The sequence below is a fragment of the Salvelinus namaycush genome, chromosome 18 (assembly GCF_016432855.1).
Source record: "Salvelinus namaycush isolate Seneca chromosome 18, SaNama_1.0, whole genome shotgun sequence".
In the NCBI taxonomy this organism is placed as follows: Eukaryota; Metazoa; Chordata; class Actinopteri; order Salmoniformes; family Salmonidae; genus Salvelinus; species Salvelinus namaycush.
The window spans coordinates 7,079,514-7,104,836 of record NC_052324.1 but is presented as its reverse complement, the minus strand read 5'-3'; the positions used below and the strand labels follow the sequence as shown (position 1 = coordinate 7,104,836).

Sequence of the window (25,323 nt, the reverse complement as noted above, 5' to 3'; positions counted from 1 at the left end):
CAAAACTCACGGACCAGGCAAGGAGGGCGTTAATCGGAGAGGCAACAAAGAGACCAAAGACAACCCTGAAGGAGCTGCAAAGCTCCACAGTGGAGAGTGGAGTATCTGTCCATAGGACCACTTTAAGCCGTACACTCCACAGAACTGGGCGTTACGGAAGAGTGTCCAGAAAAAAATATGCAATCATGTTTGGTGTTCGCCAAAAGGCATGTGGGAGACTCCCCAAACATATGAAAGAAGGTACAGATGAGACTAAAATTGAGCTTTTTGGCCATCAAGGAAAACACTTTGTCTGGCGCAAACTCAACACCTCTCATCACCTGAGAACACCATCCCTACAGTGAAGCATGGTGGTGGCAGCATCATGCTGTGGGGATGTTTTTCATCAGCAGGGAGTGGTAGACAAGTCAGAATTGAAGGAATGTTGGATGGCGTTAAATATAGGGAAATTCTTGAGGGAAACCTGTTTCAGTCTTCCAGAGATTTGAGACTGGGATGGAGGTTCACCTTCCAGCAGGACAATGACCCTAAGCATACTGCTAAAGCAACATTCGAGAGGTTTAAGGGGAAACATTTAAATGTATTGGAATGGCCTAGTCAAAGCCCAGACTTCAATCCAATTGAGAATCTGTGGTATGATTTAAAGATTGCTGTACACAAGCGGAACCCATCCAACTTGAAGGAGCTGGAGCAGTTTTGCCTTGAAGAATGGGCAAAAATCCCAGTGGCTAGATGTGCCAAGCTTATAGAGACATACCCCAAGAGACTTGCAGCTGACTTTGGGGGGGTGAATAATTATGCAGGCTCAAGTTTTCCGTTTTTTTGTCTTGTTTCTTGTTTGTTTCACAATGAAAAAATATTGTATAAATGCTAAAAGCATGTAGTGGAAACACTAGTGTTTGTGTAGCCTAAGCGCCTTACGTGCGAACATGACCCTAGTCAGAGAACTCTCTCTCTCTCTTTCTCTCTCTCTCTTGTCGCAGCCTGGATGATGCTAGCGCCAGGATGATGCTATTCTTAGCATCTCAAACCCAGAGAGCTGGGGATACGTGACAGGGAAACCCACGCAGGGCAGCCGTCTCGAATGGAGTAGAGTGAGAGTGAGGGGGAGACTAGCTCCTAGCAGACCTCCCAGCACAGTGTAGCCTTCTAATGAGCTTGCTGCACCAGGGTGAGCCCCGGGGGGAAATGGGTCTGTTTTAGGACATCCAGGGTCACAGTCAGGGCCTGGCTATGGGGACACAGACAGCCAGGGCCGGTTTCAGGGACACAGATTAAGCCTAAATCTGGACTAAAAATCATGGTCAATGGAGAATCTGTGGCCACTCACTGAATGTTCATACTCTGGGAAACCGTCCCTCAGTGTTTCCCTTAGATGTAATCTTAGGCGTAGCGCAAAGTCCCCCAAAACAGCATCCAGGACTGGAGACACTAAGGTCTAGATTTTACCCAGTGATGTCAGAGAATATAGCATAATCTATTTAACACAGCACACACATGACATATCCAATCCTCCATTTCTTTGATTTTCATTGGTGAGGTCACTATGTGTGTCACAGTGGATGAGTGTGTCTGGTTAACTTCTAGTTGTTGTGTGTTTCTTTGCAGGGCATCAACATCGTGGAGCCAAGTAATGCTGAGACCGCCCTTGTTACCAACCCAGGGATGTACCAGCTGGACATCATACTGAAGAAAGGACACAACCTCGCCATCAGGGACAGAGGAGGTACGAACTACTGCTGGGGTCACTCCCTCTCCCTCTCCCTCTCTCTCTCCCTCTCTCTCCCCCTCTCCCTCTCTCTCTCCCTCTCTCTCTCTCTCTCTCTCTCTCTCTCTCTCTCTCTCCCTCTCTGTCTCTCTCTCTCTCTCTCTCTCTCTCTCCCTCTCCCTCTCCCTCTCCCTCTCCCTCTCCCCCTCTCTCTCTCTCTCTCTCTCTCTCTCTCTCTCTCTCTCTCTCTCTCTCTCTCTCTCTATGTCTCTCTCGCTCTCTGTCTCTCTATGTCTCTCTCTCTCTCTCTCTCTCTCTCTCTCTCTCTCTCTCTCTCTCTCTCTCTCTCTCTCTCTGTGTGTGAAGTACTAATTCACATCAAACAAAGAAGGTGGTGGGTTTCGTCTAGTCCTCTTTCCCTGTCCTCCGTTTCTCTCTGTGAACGAATAGGCTTCTCTCTTACACTTCTCTCTCTTTCTCTCACGTTCTCATTTCGCTCTCCTCGCTATGTCTCTTATCCATCCCCTCTGTGAACGATTGATCTCACTTCAAACACTCCACCCCCCCCCTCTCTCTTTCTCTCTTTGAGAGCTCTCTTCAGTTTTCAAGGAATGAGAAGAGAGGTAAGGGAGAATAGGAGTTAGTGAGAACAAATGTCATGCGTTGACCCAATCTCAAACTCGCAATTGATGTTTTACTTTATTGGATGGTTATGACTAATTGTTTCCCTATTTTGTAACCTTGTTACGAATGTACAATTCCAATGAATGAAATCACATTTTGTGTAGACTCAAAGTAAGAGTTCAGCTACAGTTAACTGAATGTTTTTCTCAGGGAAGGTGAGACGGATCCTTGAGTGACACCCCAGCCTCCGCTCTCTCCCCAGCCTGCCTGTGTCTCTGTGTTGGAGGAGACAGCTCTGAGATTGTCTCTTTGCTAGCCAGCCTTGTTTCAGCCTTGTTTCTGTGCTGCTGGTGAACACAATTGGTCTCATTAGTAAGTGCTATGACAAGGGCTATGGCAGGCCTGCTTAGTCTTTCTCTCACTCTCGCTCTCTCTCACCCCCCCCCACCCTTTTCCCTCAGAACAGCCTCAATTCTTTGGGGCATGGACTCTACAAGGTGTTGAAAGCGTTCCACAGGGATGCTGGCCCATGTTGACGCCAATGTTTCCCACAGTTGTGTCAAGTTGGCTGGATGTCCTTTGGGTGGTGGACCATTCTTTATTACGCATGGGAAAATCATGAGCGTGGAAAACCCAGCAGCGTTGCAGTTCTTGAGAGTCAAACCACAATCCATGTCTCAATTGTCTCAAGGCTTAAAAAGTCTTATTTAATCTGTCTCCTCTCCTTCATCTACACTAATTGGAGTGGATTTAACAAGTGACATCAATAAGGGATCATAGCTTTCAGCTGGATTCACCTAGTCAGTTGTGTCATGGAAAGAGTGGGTGTTCCTCATGTTTTGGGCACTCACTGTAATTGCAGCCAGAGTTTAATGGGATGACTGTTAATGCAATGTGCATGATGGGTGCCAGCGGAATGCAACCGAATGCACAGAGATGTGTATGTCTGTGTGGCAAACAGATACAGTACTTAGTTGTTGTATTTCTTACAGATTCTCCAAGTCTTTTTCCGTTTTTATAGGATGGGGTGATCCTCTCCCCTAAAGCCATAAAGGGATACTGTAGTAAAAATAACCATTTCTTTTTTATGATCGTGCTCATACTGAATCGATAGAGGCGAAACCCCAGGTGCTCTCTTACAACGTATCAACGACAGTCTTTCAAAGAGAAGTAGCACATTGCTTGTCCTCAGAGGTGCTCTTCCTTGGGTGTCTGGCAGGCTTCAGCCCAAGCCCGGATCTATCTCAGTCCAGGCATGAATCATCAGCGTGTGTACGTGTATGCGTGCGTATCTGGGAATGTGTGTGTGTCGTGTGTTTGTGTCGTGCCAGCGAGCGAGCATTGGTCTCAGAAAACAATGGGGGACCCCCTCACAAGAGGAGAGGGATATACAGTAGGAGGCCATAACTCTCCCTGATCCTCCCCACATAGACTTCAGGCCTTTGTCGTCTGTTAGACTTGTCATGGAGGAGAAAAATGTATACTCCCCCAAAGTGGCTCTCTCTCTCATCAAGAGATGACGAGGAATCCTGTGCCGCTGCATGGCACTGCCCAGCTTACAGCGGACTGGGACGTCAGGCTGTACCTCTCACTCATTTTCAATAGCAATAGCCTGGCCTGCTTGGAAATAGTAGTACAGCATCCTCCTAGCTTATGTTGCTCTCTTTCCTTACTGTGTAAAGTCATCCAGCCATTTGTATGGGTTTATGGGCTTTGTGTGCGTGTCTGTGCAACTGGGCATGCATGTGTCCTAGTGTACATACGCGTGTCTGTCTGTCTGTGTATGTTCATAGATCTCCACTCCTTGACAATTGACCAGCAGCCTCTCTTTGTCACATAACTCATCAATAATACGTCATTCTCCTAGGCCTAATGCACTCACCCCTGTCCAAATTGTCACTGATTGTGAGCCTTTAATGACAACCTCTGGTGAGGCACTACATGACTGTGACCGGGTAAGGCCCCACTGCCTGCTCTCTCCCAGAGGATTGCGTTGGTTGTCACTTGGTGATGGGTGATGGTGGGGGGGAGGTGGGGTACAGTCCCCAATGTCACACACCTGTCGAGGAAAAAGACAGCCAGCTTGGTGGGGGGTCACGGGGAGTGTCAGTGGCCTAGTCACGGTCTGCTAACCAGCTTCACCTCAGATGAAAGACAACGCTACAGTGTCAGGAGTCTGTACCTGCAGTGGTACAGTAAACTAGATCACCATCTGTCTGCTTGAGTGTGTTCTATAGAGATGCTAGATGAAGTTAGGAAAGGGGGAAAGGTCCACCTTGTTTTTTGGGTTGGACACAACTGATGCGTAGACCGGACAAGTAATTGGAGTGGGGCGTCAGAATTCCTGCTGTGGAAACTTTTTGATTAAACCATTTGAGTGAGTGTGTTTTTCCTGTTCCTATTTGACTAGTTCTGTTGTGAAGGCTTGGTTTCTGGATGCAGTCAGGGTGTGTGTGGATTTGTGTCAGAGGCTTGGGCTCAGGTGGCATGTGATTGGAGAGGCTGTATTCCCTGGATGTACTCTTCGAGGTTTATATGCAGGGTCAGGCTTACAGTCTGGTTATGTGTGTGTGTGTGTGTGTACAGTACGCGCCTGCGTGTGTATGTGGGTGCCTCCGTGTTGTGCACGTGTGTTTGAGACAGTTGAGACAGAAGATGCTCTAAGTGCTTTGATAAAAATACAGAACCCTCCACACAGCCTTTTTATTTGCATTTGAAAGTAGATTTGGTTTTGGTCAAGGATGATGTTTTTGGGTGATTTTGATGTTTCTGTCTGGCTGGAAGATCCCAATGCAGCCAGGTTTCAGCCTCCTGGCAGGTTTTTGGCTAAAATGTCCTAGTACTTGGTTAAGTGAATGATGCCGTTGACCTTAACAAGGGCCCCAGGACCAGTGGAAGCAAAATAGCCCCATAACCTCAAAGATCGATCCATATTTTACAGTAGGTATGGGGTTACTTTTCTGCATGTGCATTGTTATTTCGAAGGCCAAACCCAGCGCTGGTGTGCGCGGCCAAAGACCTCTACTTTCGTGTCATATGAGCATATCAACGGTTTCAATCCAAGTACGATGCTATGGCCAGACAGTGAAGTCCAGGAAACATGCATCGTGAGAGAGTTGTTGAACTTTGTCTCCTTCCCATCATGCTTCATTGAATCTTCCACTGTTGTTTGTTCTTCTGCCGTGTCGTTACCCTCAATTGAGGCATTACCCTTTTCAAATGTCAATGTGCCATTGCTCTGTTGCATATTTCTTCAAATGTCCTTCAATTTCTCTTTATTTTTCACCTTGATAGATGATTTGGTTACTGTATTTGTTCAATGTCATTGCATCATGTCATGTTTCTAACCCAGGCAGAATTTTTTAATGTTTTATTTATTAAAATTCTTTAACTTGGCAAGTCAGTTAAGAACAAATTCTTATTTACAATGACGGTCTAGGAACAGTGGGTTAGGTGGCAGAACGACAGATTTTTACCTTGTCAGCGCAGGGATTCGATCCGCCAACCTTTCGGTTACTGGCCCAACGCTCTAACCACTAGGCCGCCGCCCCTAAAAATATGCAGGAGCCAGCACGCAAGTAAATGATACTTCTCTGCAATTGTGTGGATGTTTTTTCATTTTTTATCGATGGGAACTGTTAACCACACAGGTCTCTATTATTTGCGCTCTCCCGCTACCCTGCCAATACCCTCATCCCTCTATCCCTCCATTGCCCAATCTCTCCATCCCTGAGGCTGATAATTAAGGAGGTGATTTGTGAGGTGGAGAACAGGTGAGCAAAAGACAGCGGGGTCAGTATCTCTACTTGTGAGGGTGTGTCTGACACGTCAGACCATCCATGGAAATGTCCGTCCATAGTCGTCAGTAAAAAGTCACAGGTTTGGTGTGAGTCTGTTGAGCGAAGAGATATGTCATTCTGTGCTGTTGAGCATGTCCGAATGAGCCTATAGTACTGCATAATGTGGTGTGACGTGACATTACCACTCCTCACACTGACTCCATGCCAGGGCTCTGTTCCATCACGGCTTTCAAGAGCAGGTGACAAAACATCTGCTCAAGGATTTTACTATTCTCATCACACCGCTAAGTCACACCAAAGCACTGAAATTCATCATATTATCTTGACAAATTGACGGACATGTTATTACACAGTGTATTGTATTTTTTTTTTTACTGTGCAGGGGCCTGAGTCATTACCCATATTACGAGAGAGGAGGACTCAGAGGGTGGTAATGAGAAGTATTTAGTCTACTCTGTCATTATCATAGTGCTGATTGAATAGTGATTACTGCTCAGACAGTGTTCTGGATGTGACTCAGCCCTTCTCACTGTGTTAGAAAGCCGATTGACCAGGATAGATTGTGTTAGATGGAGCTGGTTGAACTTGTCCTCTTAGATACACGTTTGAGCTAAATGTACGACGAAGGGGGAGACAGAGCTTAAGGATGGGTTCTACTACTGTATATTACTTGGAGGTGAGAAATGGTGTACAGGTGGCGCATGAAGTGACAACATGACTCTTGTGTCAGGATGTTGCAGAATTGAAAGCACAGCCAATAGTGCCCGTGCGCTTGAGGGCCGTAAGAGCACTACAGGGTAATCCACACAGACAACGTCAAACCACTCTTCACTACTACACCAGTGTAAATGGTCCCCTCACTTCAGATGTCCATCTCTTTATTAGCATCTCAATGCTGCGGTTAACCAGCTTATCAGATCTTATGAAATATGTTACTAAGGCAATTGTAACAATAGCACTACTGATGCTATGAATCCAATAGTTACCTTTTTGTGGGTATGCTGTAAGAGAAAACGGAGGAAAATCTTTGGCTAGCATTAGGTACTTTCACTGAGGGATATGTCTGTGTGGGTTGGAGCACAGATGTATGTATGGATCTGGGTTGGCGTAATGATTATGAAGTGTATATTTATTTATAGACTGGGTAGTTTGAGCCCTGAATGCTGAAATTCTGACAGCCGTGGTATATCAGACCGTACACCACGAGTATGACAAAACATGTATTTTTACTGCTCTAATTACGTTGGTAACCAGTTTATAATAGCAATATGACACCTCGGGGGTTTGTGGTATATGGCCAATATACTATGGCTAAGGGCTGTATCCAGGCACTCTGCGTTTCGTCTTGCTTAAAGAACAGCCCTTAGCCAGGGTATATTGGCCATATACCACACCCCCTCATGCCTTATTGTTTTTTATATATATATATATATATATCTCTCAGACCAGAACATTTCACAAAAGTAAAAATGATCGATAAATACACCTGCTAAGCTAGATCTCAATCGCGCGGTGTATTGGGCGGACGGACTTGGTGGCCGGGCCTGCGTGCTCTCGTGGGTGGGTGAGTGCATGTCAGTGTCTTAACGGGCTTTTGTTGTAGCTTGCCTCTTTCCAACCCATCCTCCCTGTATGCCCATCTTTATTATTTTGGGATCTGATGACATCGTCAGTCTCTATGTGGAATTGTAATTATCTGGTGATGACTTCTCATTAAATTATTCACGGTCTTGTCGGCTCGTTGGCTTGTCTTGATTAACAGTGCCGTTCATTACAAATAACGAATACCGTTCACCAATTTAATATCCAGATAATACCAAACGTGTCATAATGTAATTCTAATAAAAACCCCCGTTGAAGTCATTCATTACAAGTTCCTTCTTGAACTTAGAGCCTCATCCCCTCAGGTCATCTGGGCACGAAGCTCATGCCAGGTCTACTGTATGTCACTGAGCCAGAGCAATGGCGTCATCCCTCCTCCTGACAGACTAGCTCAAGACCTGCTCCTTGTCATGACTGGATCCCTGTTCCTTCTCCTGGTGCTAGCCTTGGTGTCCATGGAGGGAGGGAGAAATAGTGTGTGTGTGTGTTTGTGTGTGTGTGTGTGTCCTTTGTCCAGTCTCTTGTGGTCAAGCCTGAGTTCAAAGCAGAACATGACGGAGGTCATAGAATCAGCTCATAAGGCCTTGTACTGAGTTAATAGCACAGGAGTGGTGCGACCATGCCGATCACAGATATATAAGTATGGTTTCCCTATGATGCTCAGAGGCCGTTGTTTATATGTATTATTTGCTAAATGGCGTATATACTGTATATATATAGTGGTCCTGGTTGGGATTTTCTCCTGTTTGTCTTGTGGGTTCAGCATACAATTCACATGATATGAACAGCAGAAAACCATGCTGTCATATGTGTTTCACCTGAAAATAGGTTGATGGTATATCCCAATGATCCAGGTATGACGTACACACCTTCAGTCTTCTGGGCTGGCAGACACTACTGTTGAGTCAGGATAGTGGTGGCGGAATGGGCCCACTCCCTCCAACTGACCTGACTCTGTTTGGAGGGACCTCAGCCAGTGATGTTTAACATGTGTTGTTATCAGTTACCGCTGCACTCATCTTATGTGGGTGATGCACATTTTCTCTCAGGTGTAGGACCGTAGGAGGTCCGAGGTGATGACCTCATGCTATGATACTTCATGGCGTCAACTTACTGTAAGTAAAAAGCGGATTGATGCAATTTTAATGTCTGGCAAGGGAGCCTGTCTACCTGGCATGTCTTACTCCCTCTTATTCCCTCTGAAGTTGATGAGAGCGGAGACGAGTGTGTATTGGATTGCCTTTTCAGCTGCCTGTCAAGTTAGCTAAGGGAGCTGGAATCCTATACAGTTTAATTGGCCACATAAATAAGCCTCAGCTTCAGAAACACATGGAGCTTGGAGCTCTGCTCGTCTCGGAGTCAACTTGATCCATCTCCTCAGTACACTCGTGATTTTTACTTGGTTTGAGAGGTTTGGACTGCGATAGCTGTAGACCCTGCGCGTGTGTGCGTCCGTGCATCCATGCGTCCCTGCGTGTAAAAGACATTCTATGTGGGCACTATGAGTGATGATGACTTACTGAGGAAGTTGGGCCTCTGCCAGCTTTTTCATTCCCATGCTCCATAGTGCCTGTTCCCCTGACCACCAGTCCATCTGTGTGTGAGATATAACACACACACCACCCACCTATGACCAGTCACTTCCAGCACCATTCCAGGCAGGCACCTTCATTTCATGCTCTTCAGCCTGTTGGATGGACAGCGTTAACATACATATTTATGGCGTCATAAAGCTGGCCGTGGTGGTGTGTTGAGAGCAGCTGCTTCTCTGGTGGATGTCTCGGGGGATATTATCGACCCAGCAGGGGGAAAGGGAAGGAATGGAGCGTGTCCAGAGAATGGATACATTGTGTGGCAATCCGATAGCGGATTTCTCGGCTTATTGCCTGATCCATATGAGACCCTGGGCATCTGATGTAGAGCTCTGAATTAGGGTTGACCTGTTCTGGCTTCACGAATACTTTTGTTTTATTTCTAGCCATTATGTGCTTGCCCTGGTAACTGTAAGGGAAGAATAGAATAACTCAGGTTTTTAAGTGCATGCCGTCAATTGTTATTTCTTTGTAATGGCACACCAAAAAATGAGGGGGAAAATAGTCTGTTTTCAGTACTTACTAAGTCATTACACTGAATATTCCACTGGTAATTGAAGTGTGTGTGGTTGAAGTTTCCATTTTTACCAGTACCTTCCATATAACCCTCAATGGTTTCAACACCTACTATCTTTCACATGTATTTTCTGTTGACACCCATTACTAACTAGTAACTACTACACCCTTCACACAGTGTGTGGTAGCTATTCACTGTGCTCTTCCTGTTTCCAGCCATGCCTCAGCCCTGATGCTGCTCTTGTCCTGCAGAGATATGCGGGTGCATCCAAAATGGCACTCAATTGCCTACACAGTGCACTACTTTTGACCAGAGCTCTCTGGTAGTGCACTATGCACTATGTAGGGAGTAGGGTGCCATTTGGGATGCGTCTGTGAAGGGCATGGGGGGGGGGGGGTAGTGAAGTGCACATCTCATCCCGGCAGGCCTTACTGCACATCTCGTCACAGAGCCATAACCTGCTGGGCTGGCAGCACAGAATCGTGTCACTGTTATGTCAGCGTTTTCACCCAGCCCCCCCCAGCCCCCCTAGCATACAGCACGTTACGATGTAATGAGCTGTATGCCACTAGAATGCAAGTACCAAAAAGCACTTGATGGCTGAGTCGTCCGACAGACTGCATGTTGGACACGATGAAGCCTATGAATGGGACTATATTATGAATGAGACAATGTGTGGCAGGTTGACGTTCATTGTCATGAATCTTACCCTGGAGGCAGAATTTTGCAATTTCCACTAGTTGGGCCAGCTGCAAAGTCAAAATTGGCTATATTATAAAAATGTATGATAAGAAAATATGTAAAAATGTATGACAACAAAAATAAGCTTTTTGGTCTTAATTTAAGGTTAGGGTTAGGCGTTAGGGTTAGCAGTGTGGTTAGGCTTGAGATTAGGGTTAGGTTATAAATCCGATTTGATGATTCTTCCCAGCTAGTGACCACTCTGCAGAGCTGCCTCCAGATCAAGATTAATGACGAAAAACACTAACCTGCTAATGTATGCGGAATTTGAGAGGAGGAATATGGAGATTGAAGCGATGGACAAGAAGTAGAACTATGATGTTAATGAGTTGTTTGATTGCCTCAGTCATTGCTGGCCATTGTTTTTGCTCCAAATTTAGGTCTGAGCCCGTATTTATCAAGCGTCTCAGAGTAGGAGTACTGATCTAGGATCAGGTCCCCTCTGTCCATGTAGTCTTATTCATTGTGATCAAAAAAGAGTTTGTCAGACACCTGTGAGAACGTGTGTGTGTGTGTAGTGTTTGTGGATTGCATAGTTAGTTGTCTAATTTAACTCTGAGAGGGGATTGGTGATAGGGCTGTTTTGTATTGATACTAATGGCACAGTAATGCTCCTGATCCTGAATCAGCAATCCTACTCTGAGACTCGTGACACATACTAGGCCTGGGCAGTAGACCATACATACCGTATACCGGGGTATTTGGAAAAAGCCATGGGATGGTTTTTCAATACCGTCAATACCGTCAAAACTATTTATTGGAAGTTTTTCAATAAATGTGAATATTTGTAGCTCCTTTTTACCTGCAGTTAACTTGTGCAATACGTTAGGAGATAAAGCAGATCTGCGTTCTTCATTTCACCTGTCACATTATGAAGCTTGCCGTAATTCCCCAGAAGAATTGAGCCAGTCACGTTTGTTTGTAAATAGCACAACGGGAGAAATCGGGAGCTGGTGAGTCCACAGAGTTCAATATCTATCGGTGAGTCTATGTTGTGTGGCGTACACGAGAGGATGAAGTTCCATTTTGCATATTCACTACTAAATGTTTGCGATCAGATATCTTATCATGGCTTTCTGCCATAAGTAAAAGAGCTCTGGATGAGTTGTCTGTACAGTTGCCATTTTCTTCCCTGTGCTTCCTTCTAGTGTTTTTTCCCCCTCCGTTCTTCTCTCCTCTGCTCCGTGAACACCTGCTGCTCTTCCTTCAGAAAAGCATGCATCACAACTTTGTTCATTTACCCAATTTCTCTCGTTCACTTTTGCTTGTAAATGTCCACACTCACCGAACATGACATTCGGTAGCTACTAGCTATCCCTGTATAACTTTATGAGCTGGATTTGCCTGTCTTTGCAATTAGTTCATGTTCATTTTCACTCGTTAGCATTTAGCTAACAGCTTCTATGTGATTTCGCTATTCGTTGGTGCTAATTGTGTTTGCATTCTGGGATTTTCTTGCATTTTCAACGCCACCTTGCGTGCTATGCTGCTAATACCGTTAATCCCGGGGTGAGAGAAGGATGGTATGACGATATGAAAATCTTCATACCGCCCAAGCCTAATAAATACGACCCCTAAACACAGTGCGGGGTATGTAGGTCAGTTTGTCCGACACCTGTGAGAATGTGTGTGTGTAGTGTTTGTGGATTGCATAGTTAGTGGTCTAATTTCACCCTGAGAGGGGATTGGTGATAGGGCTGTTTGTATTGATATTAATGCCACACTAACACTCTTAACACTCCATGTGTACATGTTCGCTCGTACGTGCGTGCGTTCTGATTATTTGAGTGGGTGGGTGACTGTGTGATTATGTTAATGCAGTTTGTGTGGTAGGTTTAATGACTGTAGTAGGGACGGATGATCATTGCGTTGATGCTAATCTGAAAAGACACATGGAAACACACACAGTGCCAAGCTCCCAGCCAGCCCTGGCCTCCATTCTTGCCTCTGCGGGGTCAGTAAGGAGAGTGGGTGGTTGGCTGGTGATATCAGATAGACTTATGGGGATGGAGGATGAGTGACTGTGTGACCGACGGGGATTGGTAAACTCACTCTTCAGTTTAAAAAATATCCACACACACACACCATCAAATTGCTAGCTTTTCAGTGGAGTAGCTAGCTAAGACGTTGTCAAGGGGACGGTCACGTGTGTGAGACAGAGGTCCCAAGTTCTGTTCTCGGTGTGAGCTGGTGAAGGAGGAAGAGGTATGGTTGAGAAAGCACAGTGACGTCTGTCAAGCTGCAGACTGATAGGCTGCATTACGCTGACTTGGGTTTTGCTCTGCAATCATGTGACACAAAATGACCAACAACCTCAGGAAGTTATGATGGACATTCAGTGGCGATACACACACACACACACACATTGTGAGATTGAGGTGTGTGCCTGCATGCACACATGATCCAGCTTCAAACACTACCCAGGTTACTATGGACCCCTGAACGTGAGCAGACTGTCAAGCCGATCAACTCCATTATCTCCATTATCTCCTCTCCAAACAAAGCTCGGATATCCATGACTATGACATTTTGAGAGCTACTCTGTGTTTATGTTTATTCAAATGAGATAAAGTGCCTGTCCAAACCCATTGGTGTGACTGAAGAAGGCCCCGGCCACCAACATCATCTATCTACGCAGTCATATTTGCTTGACATTTAGCGTTTTCATCTGCTTTCCATCAGGATTGATTTCATATAGAGAGAACTATAAACCAGTTCACTGATCTTTAAAGGATGTCAGGAACAGAGTTGTGCTGCTGTGGATATAACAGAGGGCTCAGATTATAGTCTCAATAAATCAGTGTTTTTTTGCATATAGGCAAGGGTAATGTTTATGCATGTTTATGCATGTTTATGCATGCATGTATTGGGTTACCTGTATGTGATAGAGTGTAGCTTTTGTCCACTCTACATGGCCAGTTTCGGTGATGAGTACGAATCAGCAGGATCTAGCAGTCACAGGGACAACTCCAGGTAAACACCCCCATCTAGTGGTCAATTTTAAGCATTGATCTCCTCTGCTGAAGTGGTGTGTGTGTGTGTGTGTGTGTGTGTGTGTGTGTGTGTGTGTGTGCGTGTGTGTGTGTGTGTGTGTGTGTGTGTGTGTGTGTGTGTGTGTGTGTGTGTGTGTGTGTGTGTGTGTGTTCATGCATGTCTGTGTGTATGTAAAGTATGTGTGCATCAGGGCTGGGGTCAATTTCGAATTGAAAGCAATCAATTCAGGAAGTGAATTTATAAAAAATTCAAAAATTCAAAAACTTTTAAAGTAAATAGCTTCTACTCCTCGTTTTTTTTGAGAAGTCGTTGAAAATAGAAGCCGTTCTTTCACATTTTGAGTTGCTATCTAAGTTTGTGCTGTCATGTGGGTGCATCCTTCACAAAACAGCTTCAAATTAGCCACAGTTCAAGAGAGGATCGTTTTAATGAGAGTGAGCTGTTAATTAAAGAGAGACTTTTTAGTCCTGAGGCCTACGACCCCACAGCATGTTCCGGGAGCGGCGGCACCTCTGTCTCAGCCTATTAGGCTTTATCCTTAGTCACATAAAAATACAATTATGCTTTACCTTTATTTTTTACAGTTAGGTCAATTAAGAACAAATTCTTATTAAAAACGACGACCTGTCAAACAAACCAATAAACTACATCAATAAACAACACGCTATACATATCGTGATACAAATAAATTACACGATACATGAAAAGCAAACACAAAAAGCAGAACACATTCATAGTAAACAAACACATTATTCAGTAAAAAGGCACTCTTAACATCCGCCTGAATTGCTTTAGAGGCACCAAATACACCAACTTGAACAACTTTTGGAGATTACTCCACCAGGCGGGAAAGAAACTAGAAGCAGATTTACGTAACTCAGTGGAGATTGAAGGGGTCTCCAGGGTTAGCCATCCCTGAGTCCGGGTCTGGTAACTTATACGCTTGAAGGTGAACAATGAGGTAAGGTATGGCAGAAGTGTATCGATCTATGAGACTTCAAGGAAGGCCAGTCTACTTTCTGATACAAAATGCAATGATGCGTGCTAAACCTATCGCCCGTAGTAAAGCGCAATTTGCTATGTTAAACAGCGTCCAATGGCTTCAATACCGTAGCAGCTGCATTCAGATAGGCGATATCGCCATAGTCAATAACCAGAATGAATATTGGCTGAATGATTTGTTTTCTGCTATTTAACAAAAGACTGTTACTATAGAAGGCTATTTTAATTCTTAATTTCTTAACTAACTCATCAACATGCTTTTTTGTAAGATAGCTTTTCTTCAATCCAGATGCCCAGATATTTATAATCGAGGACAAGATCAGTGAGGGCACCATCCAAAGTATGTATGAATAAATCATCAGATATATTTTTACGTGATTTGGAAAATAAATATACTTTTACCTGCATTTAGTACCAATTTTAGTTCAACAAAGGCTTTCTGAAGGGCAATAAAGGCATATTGAAGTTCTGACAGAGCCTAGTCAGCTGTGCGAGCAATAGAATACAGGTGAATGTTGTTGTTTTTTTAAGATTAACCAATATTGATAATGTAAATAGTGAAAAGAACCAGACCAAGAGTTGATCCCTGTGGGACACCTCTTGAAATGTCTGGAAAACCTGATTTAACACTGTCCTTTAAATCATTTCCAAACTAGCTACAGGCAGCCTGGTCCAGGCCAATTGATGAAAGCCTCTGAATAAGTAATGAAAAGTAATGAGTGATCCACATTGTCGAAGGCTTTAAGACAGGTCAATAAAAAGGACTGCACAGTGTTTCTTCTTATCCAAGCAATTAAGAACGTCATTTAAAACCAAATGACCTGGTCTGAAACCTGACTGGTGTACATTTAGAATACATTTCGTAGGTGAGTATTTAGCAAGGATTCTAGAATTTTTGCTAGTCCAAGTGAGTTATGAAATGGGGCAATAATTATTTAGGTCACGGGTCACCACCTTTGTGAAGAGGGAGTATATGGGCCGCCTTTCAGACCCTGGGGATGATACCAGAAATAATTGTAAGGTTAAAAATATGTGTTAAAGATTCTGAAATCAGAGGAGCAGAAATCTGCAGGAAGAAAGGCTCAAGCAAATCTGCCCAGTGGGTCATCAATCTTGCACAAGGCGTCTAGCACAAGTGTAAAGTTGTTGAAAAGAAAATGAAGATTCACTAGTTGACAGAACTTCCAATTGAGCCAAGAGGCGTAGGCAGTCGACTGGCGGACCAGCTTAAATTAAACCATCATTTATTTAAAAAATATCAAAGCCTGTGGAGAGGAATTTCGACACGTCAGTGGATTAACTGTTTTCCAAACTTTAGACGGCTCGTTAGCAGAGTCTGAGATAGAACTTAGAAAGTTTCTAGATTTAGCTTTCTTGATTGAGGAAGTGTATCTATTTCTCAATTGCTTAAAAAACTGCCAATTAGCTACAGTCAACTTTTCTAGCCTTGGCCCAGGCCTGATCTCATCATAACAATCTGACAGTTCTTTAGAGAACCAAGGATTTGTTAGAACAATTCCATAGCTAATTCAGGGTAGCTGATAGAGAAAAAGTCTGAGCATACATATCACGAAGAAAAGCTTGTGGGGGAAATTATTTTACATTTTTATTCATAAATATACAGGGATTAGTGTTAATCGGATTGGTATCTCTAATTCATGCAATAGGACAGTGATCACTCAGATCATTAGCAAAGACACCACTGGACAAGCACTTGTGGGGGATATTTGTCAGAATTAGGTCAATCAGTGAGGAGTTTGCTGGATTTATTTTACATGAATCCATTTTGCAATCAGTTGAGTCAGGTTAAAGTACAGACAAATATTCTTTAAATGCTCTGAGGCCGGGGTAGCCCATACTGTATCTAAGTAAAAATTCCCTAACACAACTAAATCAGATGAAAGAAAAGGTTTTAAATACTCAGAAATTGTTTTTTTTAAAGATAGGATAATGATGTTTAGAGAACATGATACCACAAGAGTTTATTTCACAAATATAGCCACCCCTCTCTCTTTTTTTCTGACAGTCACACCTGAAGATGTAATCAGCAATATCAATGTCCTTATCTGGGATTGAGCCCATTAGTTAAGTCTGTGAGAACCAAAATATCCAGGCTTGTGTCATGCATCCAGATATCAAGAAGGTCCATCTTTGAAATGAAACTTCGTAAGTTGATATGAAACAGCCCAAGCCCTTTATATGATTTGAAAACAGCAGGGTATCCATATTTGTGGCATTTGAAATAATAGCACTGGACGAGCTTACCACAGTGGGTCTCCCAATTGGGTTAACAGTGACAGAGCTAACAGTGGAATTAAACTTTATGGTCACAAGGTTATCACTGACAATAGCCCTGGGAATATGGTTATCTGTGGCAGTACGATGATAACACTGTGAAATAGTGGGAACGGGATGAGGTACCTGAGCAGTGGTTGGGCTGTTTTGGAGCCAATGTCTCAACACGGCATTGAAATGCGAGGACAGGGTCCAGGCACCAAGATGATTTGGATGGATGGTCTCCGTCATCCCTGTAGAGCATCTTTTGTTTCCAAAATGCGTCCAAGTTATCTACAAAAGCATTTTAGCCTACTGCAGTTCTGTTGGCATAACTTTTGTAGATAACGGAGTGTGAGTCACATGACATGAGTTTTGAGGCCAGACAGTGTTTGCCTGTGTGACCTGACCTGCCTTGCCCTGGTTAGCGCCCCCCTGCTCACAAACATAAACACAACTCACTATAACAACCGAGAGAAGAGGACAGGCTGCCTTAGACCGGGGGGAGGTAGGGAGGGAAAGAAAGAGAGAGGGGGGAGAGAGAGAGCAAGGGAAAGAGAGGGACATCTGTTTACCCCTACAGCGTGATTAAAGAGATTCAACTCTGAATAGGACAACATGCATGACATTACGTTACAGATGTATTACTAGATTCAGTAAGCAATACACAAGGAGGCATATCGAAAACAATATTTAGTCATTATGCACCATCTTGAGCACCTTGCTTTTCCCCAAAACAAAGCACCCTTATCTCGTCAGTTTCACCCACATCTCTTTTGCGCAGAACAAATCTCCCTTCTGTCTCTATGGACAGGTAATACTAACCCCCATCTTTCCTCCGTGCTGTTGTCTTGTGTCCAGGGACAAGTGATCCGTATGTGAAGTTTAAGATCGGTGGGAAGGAGGTGTTCAGGAGCAAGACTATCAATAAGAACCTGAACCCAGTGTGGGACGAGAAAGTCAGCCTACTGGTGGACAGCCTCCAAGAACCCCTCTATGTCAAGGTCGGAGGACTCCGCTACTACACTGTTTTGGGATATTCACACATGTATTGTCAAGCATTAGTACTATCTTTATATACTTTGTCTAACCATTGCCTCCATCTGAAACATGTAATTGTGACGTTTGGGAAGGTGTGATGTGGTTATTAGAATACAGCGCTAATTTCAGTGGACTTATGCCATGTAATGTGAAAATGAAATGAATATAAATCAAATGAATGCATATACAGTTGAAGTCGGAAGTTTACATACCAAATACATTTAAACTCAGTTTTTCACAATTCCTGACATCACCACTTTACTTTAAGAATGTGAAATGTCAGAACAATAGTAGAGAGAATTATTTATTTCAGCTTTTATATCTTTCATCACATTCCCAGTGGGTCAGAAGTTTACATACACTCAATTAGTATTTGATAGCATTGCCTTTAAATTGTTTAACTTGAGTAAAACATTTTGGGTAGCCTTCCACAAGCTTCCCACAATAAGTTGGCTGAATTTTGTCCCATTCCTCCTGACAGAGCTGGTGTAACTGGTTTGTAGGCCTCTTTGCTCGCACATGCTTTTTCAGTTCTGCCCACAAATTTTCTATAGGATTGAGGTCAGGGCTTTGTGATGACCACTCCAATACCTTGACTTTGTTGTCCTTAAGCCATTTTGCCACAACTTTGGATGTATGCTTAGTGTCATTGCCCATTTGGAGGGCCCATTGACTGATGTCTTGAGATGTTGCTTCAATATATCCACATAATTTTCCTCCCTCATGATGCCATCTATTTTGGGAAGTGCACCAGTACGTCCTGCAGCAAAGCACCCCTACAACATGATGCTGCCACCCCGCGCTTCACGGTTAGGATGGTGTTCTTCCTCCAAACATAACGATGGTCATTATAGCCAAAAAGCTCTATTTTTGTTTCACATGGGGACAAAGTACGATCTTTGTCCCCATGTGCAGTTGCAAACCGTAGTCTGGCTTTTTTATGGCAGTTTTGGAGCAGTGGCTTCTTCCTTGCTGAGCGGCCTTTCAGGTTATTTCGATATAGGACTCTTTTTACTGTGGATATAGATATAGATACTTTTGTACCTGTTTCTTCCAGCATCTTCACAAGGTCCTTTGCTGTTGTTCTGGGATTGATTTGCACTTTCCGCACCAAAGTATGTTCATCTCCAGGAGACAGAAACCATCTCCTTCCAGAGCGGTTTGACAGCTGCGTGGTCCCATGGTGTTTATACTTGCGTACTATTGTTTGTACAGATGAACGTGGTACCTTCAGGGGTTTGGAAATTGCTCCCAAGGATGAACCAGACTTGTCGAGGTCTACAATTTTTTTTCAGAGGTCTTGGCGGATTTCTTTTGATTTTCCCATGATGTCAAGCAAAAAGGCGCTGAGTTTAAAGGTAGGCCTTGAAATACATCCACAGGTACACCTCCAATTGACTCAAATGATGTCAATTAGCCTATCAGAAGCTTCAAAGGAAAGACATAATTTTCTGGAATTTTCCAAGCTGTTTAAAGGCACAGTCAACTTAGTGTATGTAATCTTCTGACCCACTGGAATTGTGATACAGTGAATTAAAAGTGAAATAATCTGTCTGTTAACAATTGTTGGAAAAATGACTTGTCATGCACAAAGTAGATGTCCTAACCGACTTGCCAAAACTATAGTTTGTTAACAAGAAATGTATGGAGTGGTTAAAAAACGAGTTTTAATGACTCCAACATAAGTGTATGTAAACTTCCGACTTCAACAGTACTACAGTGCAGTACTCCTGAGCAGAGTACAGTACTAGGGTTGCAAAAATCTAGTAACTTTCCAGAAAACATGGTTGTAATATTCCCGGAATCAGGAGGGAATAAGCCCGAAATCCCAAGTCATCTAGACAGCATTTCTGGAAGACCTGGGCATTTTGGGAAAGGTACCAGATTTTAGCAACCCTATACAATAAAGTATGTGGTCTCTCTGGTGACAGTGTGTTGTCTTGTGTCCTGCAGGTGTTTGACTATGACTTTGGCCTTCAGGATGACTTCATGGGTTCTGCCTACCTCTACCTGGAGTCTCTGGAACACCAGAGGTCTGGACAGACAGGGGAAACACTCAACTTTACACCTCTCCTTCATCTCTCGCTATTTCTTTCTCGGTTGCACTTTCTCTCTTTTTTGATTGCACTCTCTCGCGCTCTCTCTCTCTTTCGTGCTCACTCTCATGCTCTCTCTCTTTCCTTCACCCATCCTTCTCCTCTTTCTCCTCCTCCTTGTCTTTCTTCTTGTCCTTCCCTTCATCCCTCTCCATCTCATCCATCTCTTTCTCCATCTCCCATCTCCTTCTGCTTCTCTTCCTTCCTTTTCTCCTCCCTCCCCGTCTCCTTTTTCTCCTGCTCTTCCTGCAACATAATGAACTGTCTCACACAGAAGCATATTTTCTCTCTCTCTCTCTCTCTCTCTCTCTCTCTCTCTCTCTCTCTCTCTCTCTCTCTCTCTCTCTCTCTCTCTTTCTCTCTCTTTCTCTCTTTCTCTCTCTCTCTCTTTCTCTCTCTCTCTCTCTCTCTCTCTCTATTATTCTCCAACACATTCTGTCTCCGTGTCTCTCAGCCATGTCATCAGTTTTGTTTTCTTTGTCACTCACAATTGTTGTCCTTGTTTGCTTATCTCTCTCTCTTAAGGCCACAAATCACCTATTTGTGTCCCCATTTTCCTTGACACTTGGTTCAATGGAACTTATTCAATGCACCACTGCCCTCTAGTGTACTTCCATGGAAATGCAAATTACTTGTATTTACATGACACACACAGGTTTGCTAGGGAGTGTGTGTGTGCATGTGTGTGTGCATGTGCGTGCGGGTCACTGTGTCCTCCCTCTGCCACTTCAGGAACCTGGACGTGACCCTTGACCTTGTGGACCCCCAGTACCCCGACCATGACCTGGGAACTCTAGACCTGGCAGTCACACTGTCGCCCAAAGAGGGAGACTTCAGGGAAGCTGTAAGTCCGCAATTTTTAATGTCTTTCTCTCTCTCTCTCTGTCTCGCTCTCTCTCTCGCTCTCTCTCTCTCTCTCGTCAACAAACTAATCATGTATATATCATATCTGAATGTGCCAGGATTTGGATGAAAAGGAAAAATGTCTGTTTCCACATCAGTATCTTAGACTGTCCTAAGGGCTCAATAAAGCCTGATTGGACATACTGCTCATTTCGGACCAGGCCCTAATCCCCGGGGCTCCGAAGAGGATTAGACGGTGCAAGAGAGGCAAACTAGTGGTCTCCCTGACGAGACTACGATGGCGAGTAAATAAACCGTCTCTACCCGCCATTCTATTGGTGGACGTACAATCACAAGAGAACGATCTGGACGAGTTCCGTTTGAGACTATCATATCAACGGATCCTGAAGAACTGTAATATCGTATATTTCTCGGCGTCGTGGCTGAACAAGGACATGGGAAATAAACAGTACCAGTCAACAGTTTGGACACACGTACTCATTCAAGGGTTTCTCTTTATTTTTAGAATAATAGTGATGACATCAAAACTATGAAATATATATTTGAGATTCTTCAAAGTAGCCACCCGTTGCCTTGATGACAGCTTTGCACACTCTTGGCATTCTCTCAACCAGCTTCATGAGGAATGCTTTTCCAACAGTCTTGAAGGAGTTCCCACATATGCTGAGCACTTGTTGGCTGCTTTTTCTTCACTCTGCAGTCCAACTCATCCCAAACCATCTCAATTGAGTTGAGGTCGGGTGATTGTGGAGGCCAGGTCATCTGATGCAGCACTACATAACTCTCCTTCTTGGTCAAATAGCCCTTACACAGTCTGGAGGAGTGTAGGATCATTGTCCTATTGAAAAAAAAATGACTCTGGGTCTTCCTTTCCTGTGGCAGTCCTCATGAGAGCCAGTTTCATCATAGCGCTTGATGGTTTTTGCGACTGCACTTGAAGAAACTTTCAAAGTTCTTGAAATGTTCCGCATTGACTGACCTTCATGTCTTAAAGTAATGATGGACTGTCGTTTCTTTTTGCTTATATAAGCTGTTCTTGCCATAATATGGACTTGGTCTTTTACCAAATTGGGCTGTCTTCTGTATACCACCCCTACCTTGTCACAACACAACTGATTGGCTCAAACGCATTAAGAAGGAAAGAAATTCCACAAATGACCTTTTAAGGAGGCACACCTGTTACTTGAAATACATTCCAGGTGACTACCTCATGAAGCTGGTTGAGAGAATGCCAAGAGTGTGCAAAGCTGTCATCAAGGCAAAGGGTTGCTACTTTGAAGAATCTCAAATAGAAAATATATTTTGATTTGTTTAACACTTTTTATGTTACTTCATGATTCCATATGTGTTATTTCATAGGTTTGATGTCTTCACTATTATTCTACAATTAAAAAAATATTAAAAACAAAAGAAAAACCCTGGAATGAGTAGATGTGTCCAAACTTTTGACTGGTACTGTACATCTAGCTGTTTTTTCTATGCATCGTCAAGACCGAACGGTATCTTCGGGTAAGGTTAAGGGGGGGAGGTGTGTGTTTCTTTGTTAACCACAGCTGGTGCGCGAATGTAAAGGAAGTCTCTAGGTTTTGCTCGCCTGAGTTAGAATACCTCATGATAAGCTGCAGACCATACTATTTACCAAGAGAGTTTTCATCAATTTTTTTGGTAGATGTCTATTTACCTCCAAAAAAACAATACTGGCACAAGACCACTCTCAACGACCTGTATAGGGCCATAAGCAAACAAGACCATGTACATCCAGAGGCGGCTCTCCTAGTTGCCTGTGATTTTAATGCGGAGAAACTGAATCTGTCTTACCTTATTTTTACCATGTTACATGTGCAACTAGAGGCGAAAAAACTCTACCTCACCTTTACTCCACACACAGAAACACATGCAAAGCTCTCCCTCCATTTGGCAAATCTCACCATAACTCTATCCTCCTGATTCCTGCTTACCAGTAAAAACTCAAACAGGAAGTACCAGTGACACGCTGTGTGGTCCAATGAATTGGATACTAAGCTACACGACTGTTTCGCTTGAACAGACTGGAATATGTTCCGGGATTCATCCGATAACATTGAGGAGTTTACCACATCAGTCTCCGGCTTCATTAATAAGTGCTCAGATGAAATCGTCCCCACAGTGACTGTGCGTACATATCCCAACACCATTGTGCCCTTCAAGCTCATCACTAAGCTCTGGACCCTGGGACTGAACACCTCCTTCTGCAACTGGATCCTGAACTTCCTGAGGTGAAGGTCGGCAACAACATATCCGCCACACTGGACCATTAACATGGGGGCCCCACAGGGGTGCGTGCTTAGTCTCTTCCTTGTACTCTCTGTTCACCCACGACAGCGTGGCCGTTCACGACTCAAACACCATCATTAATTTTTGTGACGACACGACAGTGGTCACTGACGACGATGAGACAGTATATAGGGAGGAGGTCAGTGACCTGGCCGTGTGGTGCCAGGACAACAACCTCTCCCTTAGCGTCAGCAAGACAAAGGATCTGATCGTGGAGTACAGGAAATGTCCACATTGATCGGGCTGTAGTGGAGTGGGTCGACAGCTTCAAGTTCCTCGGTCCAGAATGAAGGAAGTTAGAGGTAGTTTCTCAAGCCAATGCTAACTAGCGTTAGCGCAATGGCTGGAAGTCTATGGGTATCTGCCAGCATGCTAGAACATACCATAGACCTTTAGCCATTTAGCCATTGCGCTAACGCTAGTTAGCATTGGCTTGAGAAACTACCTCCATCTTCCTTCATACTGGACACACAGACATAAAAATGGTAAAATCCTGAAGTATCCCTTTCATTCTCACTTCATTTGGCTCAGAGGAAATGTCTCCCCAGCCAATGGCACGGCTCCGTAATACATCACCGAGCCAATGACAGATAGTCTCTATGAGCTGCTGAACTGTATACAATCCATCTTTCAACTGGTGGAAATGAATTTGCAGTATAGTAGACCTACTGGAGAAAAAAGATTTGATCACGCACGCACAACAAACAATTTGCTTTTAGAAGAAACAAAAACTATGTGCCATTTTCAAAGAGTGTTGGGTAATATTGCTCCTAATGATGTGCATCCTTCCCTCTGTGGACGTGCTCAATGTTTCAGAGTCGTATTTATTTATGTTCAATTATTTGTTTGGTTAATTGGACCCCTGCATGTTTGATATAGAACAAGAGGAGAGTCTTGGGGGAAATGTTTTATTCTGTTTGATCTGATGTATTAATTTTGCTCCTTATTTGGTTCGATAATTCCCGGAATCCACATTTGACACAACATATAAACTGTATTTGGGTTAAGCATCCTTTTGGATCCCTCAAACTGTGAAAAGGAGCACAAGGTCACAGCAACACTACACAGTATGGATGTTGTTCTCTATCGCCACCTACTGGGCAAAATGAAATATTGAATTCAAGTCCATGACAAACTACAATCAAAACTAGACAGACGATTCACATTTATATGTTCACATTTCATAAAATACTGTACTACATGGTAATCAGAAACAGGAAAATAACCTTAACATAATGACTACTAATGTCTAAGAAACGAATGCCCAGATACACACACACACACATACACAGATGCTTTCGCCATCACTGGTTAATCCTGGAGTGTGTTAGCCGGTCCCAAATCACTTCCTAACCATCCATTTGGCCCTAAAAACCCTTCAATATTTGCAGATCTGTAAGGTGGAAGCAATATGGTTGAGGGACCTCCTCTACACGGGTTACACCTACACATACCCTTGAGATCTGCAGGTATTGACGCGTTAGGGCCAAGTGTAGGCTTAGAGAGTCATGAGGGACTGTATTTGCGGGTTGTCTGCCAGTGTGTGTGTGCGCTAGCACACATATATACCTGTCCCCTGTGTGTGTGCAGCACAGTATATATGGGCCGTTGTGGGTGGCCGCGCTTCTTACTGAATGTGTTGCTTATTTTGGCTGCCTGTGACCGTCCTCCTCCCCCTGCCTCCTCCTGGGCTGACCTCTGACCTCTGATCCCCTGCAGCTCTAAGCTATCCAGCGTCCGATAACTGCTTTGTCTCATTTACAGACCATGCTTTTGAGAAGGAGCTGGAAACGATCCAATAAGGTAATACATGGCATGTTACCTCTAATACCAACTACCGACCTACTCTACCCACCCAAACCCCTCTGCTGTCCTGGGTTCAGGTGGAGACCCAGCCCCTTCTCCCTGTCACCTTTATCAGTTCCCACTCCATCATGTTTTATTTCCCTCAAGCTGCATTATACAGACAGGTGGAACTGAGAGCAGTGACGAGTAGCAGGTATACTGGATGTACAGAGCATGCTTGTTGTTAGTCGGCAGGCAGCCTAGTGGTTAGGGGCGGCAGGCAGCCTAGTGGTTAGGGGCGGCAGGCAGCCTAGTGGTTAGGGGCGGCAGGTAGCCTAGTGGTTAGAGGGTTGGACTTGTAACTGAAAGG

The 25,323-nt window shown here is 44.0% G+C and overlaps 1 protein-coding gene across 1 annotated transcript in view; it reads left to right on the top strand.

The window, feature by feature from the left end:
* Positions 1–929: 929 nt before the first annotated feature.
* Positions 930–25,323, top strand: part of mctp1a (multiple C2 domains, transmembrane 1a) — a 102,543-nt gene continuing 78,149 nt past the window's right edge. Inside the window, exons 1-6 of the mRNA XM_039013888.1 lie at positions 930–938; positions 1,609–1,726; positions 17,716–17,858; positions 19,849–19,928; positions 20,724–20,835; positions 24,933–24,971. Coding sequence (XP_038869816.1) covers positions 930–938; positions 1,609–1,726; positions 17,716–17,858; positions 19,849–19,928; positions 20,724–20,835; positions 24,933–24,971 — 501 coding nt within the window. The remainder of the gene's footprint in view (positions 939–1,608; positions 1,727–17,715; positions 17,859–19,848; positions 19,929–20,723; positions 20,836–24,932; positions 24,972–25,323) is intronic.